Raw genomic sequence first — 12,700 nt, forward strand, 5'->3', positions numbered from 1 at the left:
CGACAACAGAGACGTCTCCCAACAGACCATATAGTTACGGAATAAAAACAGAGAGTACAGACCACAGTCAATCATTTAATTCTAATGATACACCAGAATCATCTCCCTTGAAAAGATACCATAGTCAAGATCGTCAGGAGACTTCATCACCAGAAACACCCTACAGTGCAGAGAAATCAAGATATGGTGGAAAGAGTCAGTTCCATTTTGGACTACCAGGGGGTTTTCCCCGAGATCCGTTGATGCACTTGAAGGAATCAATACCATCTAGCTTCCCTCTCCCCCCTATTCCACAATTGAACATATCACCAGGGTCAGCACCACCAGGAACCTTCCCTAATGGTGAGAATCCAGGAGCATTCAAGTATTTCTGTCATCTGTGTAGCTATGCAGGTAGGAACTATTTTAATCTACTTATATTGTATAATTTAGAATATAGTACGCACCCTTTTAAACCCATTTGTTGTCAGTTTCATTTTTGCCCTTGGACTTTGATTTTAAAAGGTTAGAACTTATGTGACTTCAACAGTGCATGCTAAAAATTTCTTGTCACTTGAGCACGCATTAAAAATGAAGTTGTTCTAGATCAATGCCTACAGGTTAGGCCAAGGATCACCTGGTAGAAAGGATCTTCATGAACCACAGTTGTAATCCTTGTATATATTATTGTTTATTTTTTAAACTCTGTTAAAATTTTCAGGTGATGCCAAGGATGAGTTTGATCAGCATATGAGCATCCATTTTGAATACAGCTGTCCACATTGTGATTATACATCGCGAACCGAAGGCAGATTGAAACGACATATTAAAGATTTTCATACAGACGACAATGATCCGAATGGAAAGAGTCAGAGAACGATGCCTGGTCGTCCAAAAGTTTATCGCTGTAAACAATGTGACTATGTAGCTACAGTAAAGGTAGGTTTTATTAACCTTTAACCCCTGATATATGCATATTACATGAAATCATGGTTGTTGGCTTGTATTGGCTAAATCCCTAAGATTTGGTGATGTGTTCGTATACCGTTTATTTATGCAGATAACTAACTGACTTTGTTTTTGTTGAGTTAACTTTTCTTTTGAATAGATATTCCAAATTATTTTGATTTCACCATTCTCATTTTTTGTCTCTGATCCATACTTTTTTGTCTGCCTGAAGTTAAATTCGAAAACATTGTTGTTATTTCAGACTGATTTTTGGCAACATTCCCGAACACATATCAAAGAAGATAAGATTCTTCAGTGTCCACGATGTCCGTTTGTTACAGAGTATAAACATCATCTCGAATATCATCTTCGTAACCATTTCGGCTCGAAACCATTCAAATGTAACAAATGTAACTACTCGTGTGTAAATAAATCCATGTTGAACAGTCACATGAAATCACACACCAATGTATATCAGTATAGATGTGCCGATTGTACCTACGCTACTAAATACTGCCACAGTTTGAAGCTCCACCTACGCAAATACAACCATAAACCAGCTACAGTACTCAACACCGACGGTAGCCTCCCACAAGGCTTAGACGCAGATCTCTCTGGCTTGTCTCTCCTAGCTAAACGAGGACCTCCTCGTGGCCCCAGAGGATCCAAAAGAGAAGAAGCAGAATATATGAACAACATGTTTCCTTTCCACAGACCAGGAATGCTTGGTATGCCAGGACTTCCCAGCTTGCCTCCAGGAATAAACAGCGCTATGATGTCTCCTTATTGGCCGATCATGTCTGGCTGGAACCCACATCTAGCTATGGGTCCTAATGGGTTACCACCAATGGGAGGAATTCAGAACAGAATGATGGAAGGTGGACCAGCGAAATGTAATTTATGTGGTTTCATTGCTGACAACCCTGATAAATTAAATGCTCATTTGATGAAGGTGCATTCCTCGGAAAACCAAGACCTCTTCAACGCTTACGGAATATCGTCAGACTCTGTCAATGAGGAAGCTTTGAAATCAAATGGAGTCAGAAAGAGGGAGGAGTCAACAGAGAGACCATCAAGTCATAACGATATGCTGCATGTTCGTACTGACGCCAACGGTGATCACTGTAAGGCCAGTCCTCACTCCTGGCCAGCTGATACCCCAAACCACTCCTCCTCAGCTAACAACATCAGCTGTCGAAGCCTCCCAGAGCTATACACCAATGGTTCAAGAAGAAATTCAGATGGTAAAGAAGATGCTGATGGAGATAGAGACATCTTGAGAGAGATGACTCTAAAATTTGGACAAGCGAATGGTATGTCATCTCACGGAATGGACAAAGAAGGAGCACTCGATCTTTCGAAACCGAGACCTGAATCACCTCACAGTTTATATCTTCCTCATAAACGACCATATCAAGAAAATGAAATGTCTTCCAGTGCCGAGAACTCCGTGAACGGTGAAGCATCTACACCAAATCCACGCAAACGATCTCGAAAGGGTAAAGCTTACAAACTAGACACTCTTTGTCTTAAACTCCAGGATGAGAAATCTTCGTACGAGAGCGAAAGTGAAAGTGAGGAATCCAATGGAGATGGTCCTTCGGAACTGGCTTCCGATTCACGTGGCAACCAACACGTCAATCCAACTGGTGACGGTGGAGATTCAGATGGATCCAATCATTTACAGATCAACGAGGAAGACTACGACCGCCATAATGGAACCTCGGACACAACCAATGGAGGAAACTTCAAATCAATGACGGAATTTGAAAAAATTCAAGCAAATTTGAAATTTTTGAATGGGCAGAAAGATGAAAATTTGAAAAACGGAGAAAATGAGAATCATAATGATGAAGAAAAAGAAGATTCGCCTCTGGACCTTTTAAACGCTGTGTACGAAAATCGAAAGAAGCCTCTGAGCACAGCTCAAAGACGTGGAGCTGAAGTGGCATGGAAAATCCTGAATGATCCAGCGTCAGGTGAAAAACCATTGATTAACGGAGAATCCCTGGCTCTAGATATACCAGCCAGTCCCACGATGTCAAGGAAAGATTCGACGACGACTCTGAGCCCCTCACCGACAGTAAAAAGACACATGAAGGAGTTCCCGTTTCACCGTGCCGATAGCTATGAGTGTAAATTTTGTGATATTGCCTTCCGTGATTGTGTCATGTACACCATGCACATGGGTTACCATGGTTACCAGAATCCCTACAAATGTAACATGTGTGGTAACATCAGCTGCGATAAGGTTGAGTTCTTCTTGCACATTGCTCGTGCTGCTCATAATTGAGTTGTCAATCAAATTTCAACAACCAATCAGATTCTTTAAAATAAATCGACATTCACCCCTCATAGTTTGACGATTTTAGTTTAATTTTCGTTGTTTTTATGATCAAGAATAGCATTAAGGGCCATACGGACGTTAAATTAAAATCAAAATAAAAGCCCTGAAAACCCAAGTGGAGACTGCCATAATGATTATTATGGAGACATAACAATGTGCCAATATGTATCAGTGTTAAGTGTTATAATATGAAAGCAGTAGATGCTTAATTAGAATGGCTTGATCGGTGCTTTAGAGGATGCTCATAGATTGAAACGAGACCTATTTGAATATCGTTACATTATCGTAAGATATAATATTATGAAGACAGAGACTTCATGCGACTTTTAACCTATGACCTTTGAACTAAGAAACCATTAACAAGACATAGCGTCAACCTTTGAACTAGAGAACCACGAAAAAGACAAAGATAACCTTTGAACTTTGAAAAGACCTGTGACCTGTGAACTTTCAGAGATGCACTTGGGAGACACTGAGTTCACAAGCAATGTTTGGCTGTTTAAAAAGGTCTAGGTTTGAGATGAACTATGGTTTCTTCCTACAGAATAAAACCATCAGAAGAAGATGTACTATACAAGTTAATTCGTTGTTAGATATTTATTATGTATTTTGTTGTAATTAAAGATTATTTGTTAACGAACTAATGATGATAATTAGTGAGTAATTAAGGATGTTTGTTAATGAGATAACTAATTGATGAATGGATTGCATGAACTAATTAGAAATTTGTCCCTTTGTCTTCGGGATAGCTTTAAGAATTGTTAATTTGATTGAAAAGAATAAGTTGTATAGATATAGCTTTAAGGTGGACAGGAAATCTTTAGTTTATACTTTGAATCTATTGTTGATTTGATTTCATGACCCAAAACCTATGTCTTGATTGAATTTGATTACAAAACCTATGTCTTGATAGCATTTGATTTAATGATACCAACCTTGATTGAATTTGATTCATTGATACCAACCTAAGTCTTGATTGCATTTGATTTATCAGTACAAACCTATATATTTTGATTGATACTTGATTGCATTATTATTATTTCTATTTTTAGCCTATTTATATTTTATTTTCTACTTTTGTTTTCTACACCAAATATCCTTTACTGCCAGTATTGTTTCATTTCCAATATACTCTTCATTTATTAACCATATATAGATATCAGAGATTGAATTCCAGTCCCTTTTCCATTTGTTTAAAAGCTCAAACCAGGGTTTTTCATTTTTATTTATGAAGTAACTAATCCAATTGAAATATGATTTGAAAAAACTTAGAGATATAGACACCCTTTCATAAAAACAGCTGATAAAGTTGAATTTTAATATTTGAAAGTCTTAGCCCTCATTTGATTGTAGCAGAACTTGATGTCAGAATTTAAATCTAAACAGAGTTACAGGTGTTAAAGTTAAAGGGCTATATCTCTTTATTTCAAATTGAAACATTGATCCTTTTGTTTATTCAGTTTGATTAGATTAACGATAAAGGCAACGAAATTCCTTTAGGCCTTTAGACCTGTTTCATGCAGGTTAAACTCCAAACCAGGATAAAAAACTACTCAACATTCACTACCTCAATTTTCTCAAAATATTTTCCAAATTTTTCTTTATTTAGAAAGTGTTTCAGCTTTTGTGTTAGCTTTGACATGCTTGTGATTGTTTCTTGGACAAAATCAGGAGTTTTAAAATTGCTAACTTGAAGATTGATCCTCAAAACTTTAGGCTGCCAAGTCACTCCCATCAAAACTCACTTTTGCCTACTTATGGATTGTGTCTTTGGTGAGTTTGTCTCAGTCTTCATCTCCTGATTTTATCTAAGGCTATATATCACAGGTATCTCTCATCTTCACAATGTCAAGCTGTTATGTACATCATCTTATACCTTAACTACAATAGCCACCTTTCTTGTATCATGGAATAAGAAAGGTGACTATTGTAGTCAAGGTATAAGACGCAGTTTGTTGTAGCTGGACATTGTGAAGATGCAGATATTTTTTGCTCTTTATGAAAGAAATTCCATTTTACGTTGATCTCATTTTTCACTTTTCCAGTTGGTTGTCATCCCAACATACCACGGCCATGTTTCTCAAATGATTTCACCCCAAGATAAACCTGGAGCTTTATTCTAGAGGACTTGTAAAAAGATACCAAAGTCACGTGATTCTGGAGGTGTACTGACAAACCTGGCCATGTATTCTCGAAACGATCTTAGCACTAGGATGTCCTAGAGTCTTAACTTCTAGCACTGTTTGTAGGATATTCTAGCGCTAAGATTGTTTTCGAGAATATGTGACCAGGTTTTCATCAAATCTTTTGAGTTAATGGCTCATTTATATTTTACTCAAACCACATTTTTATTTTTCAAAGTTCATTATTTATTTGTCATTGCTCTAGGTCTATGTTTGTTGCTATTTAAGAATATTTTGCCATATTTTATCATCTATTCCAGTATATTTGGGAGATTGAATGATTTTTGTTTATGTTTTGTTGCTTTTAATGTCCTTGTTAATCAAATAACATGTTGAAAAGGTACAATTTACACTTGTTTCATTAGAGAAGTGTCGTTCAGTTGTTATTTGAAATTAATACCAAGAATTGTTGATTGTTAGGCAGTTAGTAACCAAAAGCACAAAGTGAAATTTAAGTTGAAATCCCCTAGTTTGTTTTCTGCCATCTTAAAGATTTGATTTAATATATTATTTTTAATTTGATCTCTTGAGATGAATAACTAAGCAAATTCCTTCCAGAAAAATGCCAAATATTCCAATCAGGTCTGAATTCATCAGAATTAGGTCTGCGTAAGATAGCCTTTATTTGACTGGATACGGAATGACTTGTATTAAAAGTTATTACAGTTAATACAACTTGAAATTGCGTAGTGATAGATTATAATTTTTGAATGGATAAAGAACAGCTAGTATTAGATATAATACAGTTAACACCACTTGAATTTGCTTAGTGTTCATCATATTATAAGCTCAGGTGAAGCTCATAATGGGGTTTGTAAAATAGAACATATTTAACCACGTGTACTCATGTATAATTTGTTTATCTGTTTATTTGTTGGTATGATTGAAGTCTGCCCATTCTGGTGGAATGAATAATTGCACTTGTTTTTTTTTGCTATTGCAAATTGCATTAATTTGAATTGTACAAAGGTATTTAATCACTATAAGGACTTAATCTGTGTTCATATTCATTACCAAGTGTTATTGCTGGTAAAAAGGATGGAACTTACAGATTTTGTATGGAGTTTTAATTGAATGAGATGTTTAACATCCACCAAGTATTGATTGGCAATTATATCAAGTATTAGAACCATGAATTGTCAAGTTCTATCTGTTTAGATTTAGATTTTGGGTTTGGCAAGTTCTAAAAGTGATGTTTATAAATATTAGTTAATTTTGTATAATTTTAGTGCTTATGTATTATAAGTTAAAAGAGAAATGTTGATGGAACATTTTGCTGAAATGGAGTTTATTCAGTTTGGACCAATATGGAACCATTTTTCAGCGAAAGAGTTCCATCAGAATTCCTCGTTAGTAGTTTTGTTTGCTCTAATCACTGTATTTAGAAGTAGGCTTAATTTATTCTTTCCATTTCACTTTAAATGAGGCAAAATCAAAACTGGAGTGTTCATGTACAGTTAAATGTTCATTTCCAAATGTTCACATGATGATATGTTCATTCTTACTTTGTTCAAGGTAAAATGTTCCTATATACTGTTCACATAATGATATGTTCATTGTCTCGGCTATGTTCATGCTCTGAAGGTAAAATGTTCACTATACACATAATGTTCAAATCATAAAATGTACAATGTTCATAACAAGTGTTCATATTTATTATTCTTTCGTTTAAAATGTTCATTAGCAATGATCAAATGTTCAATTCCAAATGTTCACATTCAACTCATACAGTGGTCATAATTTGTGTTCATTAAGGCAAGTATCATGCTTAGATTTACAGTTTAAAAATTAAATTTCTATCGTTTTAATTTGTTGTGTTCACACTAGTAATATTTGGACAATAATTTGAAACCGGTTTAATTAACTCGTTAACAAATCATTCCAGTTAAAACTTTGATCAGGTTTTTATTTTGTATCTTACCTGCTGACTGAATTATTTTTGCTGATTCAAAACATTTATATTGGGCACGGCATTAGGTGTCTTGATAGACATTATCTCAATTTATTACGTTTTTTACGCATTTTATCAAACTCTCATGAAGCGATCAATTTCTTGTGCAATATTACCACAAATCAGTCGATATTTTCATTCCAAATTCATCCAGTATTAGAAACATCACGTTAGAGCACTCCATAGCTTACTGAAAGGATTGTAATGAGTTTTTCTTAACTCTTTATGTGTATCAGAGACACTGTGACCATTTAAATTTTGAGTCAGACGTCTATGGGTCTTGCAATTCAACTTAAACTAAGCATTTTATAACCCCAAAAGCTGCTAATGATATCCAAGAGCCTTTATGAAAGTGACATCATTAAATGCTTTGTTTTAGTAGAATTGCAAGAACCATGAAAGTTTAGAAAACCTTTTCACAATGCCTAAAGATGTGTATGTCTCACTCTGTAATTTACATAGCTCCATAGTTGAAACATATCAGATGTAGGTGCTATTAGGTGTCCCCAAAAGTCATTCTAAATACTTGGAAAAATTTGATATTGTTTGATCTTTCCTTTTTTACGGAATTACCATTTATCCAAATTCTTAATTTAGACATAGGATTAGTGGCATCAATTTGGTATCACAGATACTTTCGATGATTTGTGTTAGCTTCACCCAGCCAATGCTTTCGATGTCTAGCATCATCAGCAAACACTTTTATCAAAGCTTTGACACTTTTGTATGAATGAACATCATAACTTTTGAAAACACCAATACCAGAAATTCAGGGACTGTTTCACACCCTGATTGGTCGATCACTGAATTTGATTTTAAATCTACCCAATCAGAAAAGAGTCAAGCTTTAATCCTTATAATCAGTATTTATCATTCCAACTAGAGTAGGTCAAAGGTATGAATGCACATCCAGAACAGAAAGGGGGCTAGTATTCCACATTCAGATCTAATTTAAAACATTAATACGAACAGTCTACTTAATTTGTAGGTAGTTTAACTAGTGATCAACACACTGTAAGATTAGAATGCATTGGTTTTAGTACTATAAATTATACCTACAAAATAAAATAGACTGCTCCTATTAATGTTTGATTCAGACCTAGATGTGCCTTAATATATTTGCTTAATTCTATACAAATATAAATATATTTGCTTGGTTATAGTAGTACATGTTTTTGAAGGTGCTCTCACACCAAAGTGATTACCAGTTGTGTATGGTTGTGAATAATGACAGTGGTCATGTTTTTCAAACGCAAAGTGATGATTGCTATTCTTATTCTATACACAATGATCACTATGGCGTGAGGGCACCTTCAATACCCAACTGGTGATAACCATGAGGTAAGGGCCACTTTAATCATGTTATAAAGGTACCTGCTCATGTTATGTTTTGAATATCTGGATGTGCATGATTATCAGTGACCTACTTTATTATTTTTTCCAATTATTATTATTATTATTATTTGATTTCAACCGGTGATTTCTCCCAGTATTTAACCAACCTCTAGCTCTCAGAGAATGCCAGGCCTTGTTCTGGGTTTTTAATTTGATCAAGCATGATTTGAAAATCTAGAGTAGGCCTGTAACATTATGATTCTTGATATCGTGAATATTTGAAAGTAAAGAGATCTGATTTAAAAACACAGAATTAATCTTGGTGTTCTCTGTCAAATAAAAGCTTTAAATTTAGTTTATATAATCATTAATTTGCTCAGTATTAAGTTAAAAACTTACAACTTCTATGTTGGCTTATTGCTGTTTCTATTTATACAGTACAGATAGTAAACTATAGTTGTCTGCCTCCCTTTATCTCCTATAAGATGGCTTATTACAGTATCTATTTAGTGAATGAATTTTAATCTAAGATTAATTATTAGAACTGATGTAAGAGTTATATATAATTATAAATATTAAGATATCTGGTAGCGTATTCTCAAACGATCTTACATTGTTTCTAGGGCATCCAAGCACATCCTAGTGCTAAGATGGTTTTTGAGAATACATACCCAGACGTATAAGTATAACTTTGACTGCTGATCTCTTGCTCAGTATTTGATTTATTTGTCTCATTACAGTATTACGGTAATTTAAATATTATAAAGGTATATAGATGTCTAATTCTTCTCTCTCAGCTGCTAGAACTCAATCTCGCAACCTGTATCACTTGTCAATATGGAAATCTAGTTGCTACAATCAAATGAAAATGAAATGATATGATCTTTGGGATGATGGTTTACAAATCACGATTATATTTATCTACTGCAACTTCAGTTTTTCATTTTATCGTAGACAAACTGAACTTCAAATTTGCATTCTTATAAGTGATACATACAGCTGAAATAGAATTATTAGAATTAGACGACTCTACTTCTTCAAGTAGTATTAAATTGTATGAGAGGCCGATATCATCATTATTTAGCGTGTACAATCTTGCTGACCTCATCAATATGTGTGTACGATTCTTGCTGACATCATCAATATGTGTGTACAATTTTCTGCTGTTAACTGTGTGATAGAATCAATATATTCCTTTTTGTCCTTGTTTCTGTGAAATAAAAATGGTATATTTCAACTCTTCCCGTCCTGATTTACCCAGGGAAAAGCAAGAGCAGATGCAGTAAAGTAAGGCATAAAATTGAGGCTCATGTGCATGTAGCTATTTTACCATATTTAGGTACTGATTCGTACAGGGGCGTACTTAGAAATGCCTGAGGGAGGAGAAGGGGGGCAGGAGGGAAAGGTGGTGGGGGGTTTCGGGGAATAATGTGTCTCTCTGAAGCAAAGAAAGATAATAGGGCGAATTCACTTGAGGGGTCCGTTGATGGATATCGGGCTTCCTTTCACTTGAAACTTGACCTTGCAGCTACTCATGTTTATTAGGTAGGCCTACATTCATCAACGTCTTCACCTTGTTGGGACTGTAGTTGACTTGTCTTGACTTCCTCATGTTAATTCTTATATATAGCCCTCCCAATGCACTGACAGCCCTCACTGAAGCAATGGACACACACTCTAACATATTCTCTAGCAAATCAACACAAAAAATTGATAAAGGATAGACTTTAATTCACTTATTTTTACATTTTAAAGAATGTAAACAATAAAGCCGCCATGTTTGTTTATGTTTTGACACTACCATCGCCTCTCAACTTTGACTTCAGAGTTTAGGCTGAAAAGAGACACGTCAAGCCTTCAAAACTGTGTGTAAACCTCACAGAAGCCTGGAGAAATGTAATCAAATTCTCAAAATGCCATGACAGTGGTTTGATTCAGTCCTCTCCTCTTTAAACTGATGTAAAATTTAAATTTCGGGAAAAAATCCGCCATGTTGTTTTTATTACTGCATTTGTTTTGTTTGATATTCGAGACTAAAGTACAAGAACAACTTTGTAGCCTTTTGGACATTCAAGTCTACCACCCACCCTGTAATTTACGGTCTAAGGGGGACAACTCCATTAAATGATGTCAACTTTTTTTTTAATGATGGCTCATTGTTCGAGACAGAGGGGCGGGACCATGTACGAAAATTGACGAGTGGTGCCGCATAAATACATTCGGCTCTTCAAGTAATTTCCGTAAACCTAAACCGGAAACACGACATATTTGATTAACCAGACTCAAACGTCTATAGCCCATTACGACGTTTAGTTCGAGACTGTTGGATGTAAACAAACATGGCCGACATCGAGCTGATTTTTTCAGAAATTTCTGAATTTTTGGCTTTTAAAGCCAATACACGGAGAAATGTTTCATTTTTAACGTTTTGCAAGTTGAATAACTGCCTTGGCAAGTTTAGCGTGTACTGTCATGCGTGTTGACTAGAGGATAAACATTCTACGACCATTATAATGTCTAGAAATTGCACTTGAAAAGTTGAGGATTTTGACTTCATTAAGTAGCATGGTATTCTCTGGCAGAAATTGTTGTGATTTGGTTTGTCATCTGTGGGTTCGAATAATCTACAAGGTAAGAAACTGATCCTGGGGCCAGTGCTTCCTAGAGTCAGCTAACGACCCCACCCAGTAACCAGAGTCGGCTAACAACCCCACCCTGTGACTTGATAAAGAATGACTTATTTTATTGAATGGCGTGCTGTGATGAGCCTGTCACACTCTACGTGTTATATGTTGTGATTTAATTCTTTCAGGATGAGATCAACAGGCTGTGTACGTTAGAGATCCCGCTGCCTGGCAAAATTTTCCTTATTGCACACTGCATTGATTTTTAGATCATCTGTCTTTTAAGAATTAACTGTATTTTATCTTTTTTAATCATGAACTTTGTCATCATATAAATAAATGATATGATCTTTTATAAATCAATTTGGACTTTTTATTTATGAAATTCAAGAGGATGCTGAGGATGCTAGTCTCGTACGAAAAACATGCAGCAGATCTCTGATAGGGACAGTGGCGTTTCTAGAAAACATGAGGTGAGGGGAGCTGCACAGGGGCCACAAAATTATCAGGGGAAACACCGGCAATTCATGTTAAATGATAACAATTTTATGAACTTGTAGTTTGATTCTAATATTGACCGTTGTGTGTAGAGAACTTTTCTGCAATCTACATGTTAGCAAGTAACTATAGTCCTAGCTGTGACAATCCAAATGGCTACTGACTGAGCTATTTAACTGGTCTAGTAGACGACAATCCAACTCTTACCCCTAATACTGTGGCAGTGGAATAGCTCAGTCGGTAGCTAATTGGATTGTCATCTGCTAGGACAGTGGAATAGCTCAGTCGGTAGCTAGTTGGATTGTCATCTGCTGGGACAGTGGAATAGCTCAGTCTGTAGCTAGTTGGATTGTCATCTGCTAGGACAGTGGAATAGTTCAGTCGGTAGCTAGTTGGATTGTCATCTGCTAGGACAGTGGAATAGCTCAGTCGGTAGCTAGTTGGATTGTAATCTGCTAGGACAGTGGAATAGCTCAGTCTGTAGCTAGTTGGATTATCATCTGCTAGGCGATTAGTACAGTAGGTTCGAATCTTCCTCAAAGTAAGAAGAATTCTGATACCAGTGCTTCAGGGGGGAGGCCTGGTGTCAGCTCTTGTCCCATAATACTTGGCAGAGCAAAAAATTTGCAGAGCATCCGAGCCTCTCTGATAATCGGTTTATTATCTGTTTTATTTACCTCACCATGGCCTCGTGCAGCCAAGTTTCTGTCAACCCAGTTGTAAATGAGTATAAATAATCAGTGAAAGACATGTCTGCATCCCTTACAGCTACTCCTAACAGCTAGTTATGTTAATTAGATACATTCATCAACACATTCCCTGGAACTATTATCAG

The 12,700-nt window shown here is 35.8% G+C and overlaps 1 protein-coding gene across 1 annotated transcript; it reads left to right on the forward strand.

Annotated features, from left to right (window-relative positions):
• Nucleotides 1–1,273: 1,273 nt before the first annotated feature.
• On the forward strand, nucleotides 1,274–1,480 carry LOTGIDRAFT_129892 (hypothetical protein; the record flags this gene model as incomplete). Its single annotated transcript, XM_009065035.1, has 1 exon — nucleotides 1,274–1,480. A coding segment is annotated over one exon (207 nt), but the record flags the coding sequence as incomplete, so codon positions are not given.
• Nucleotides 1,481–12,700: the final 11,220 nt, after the last annotated feature.

This window comes from Lottia gigantea, assembly GCF_000327385.1.
Source record: "Lottia gigantea unplaced genomic scaffold LOTGIsca_67, whole genome shotgun sequence".
Classification (NCBI taxonomy): domain Eukaryota; kingdom Metazoa; phylum Mollusca; class Gastropoda; family Lottiidae; genus Lottia; species Lottia gigantea.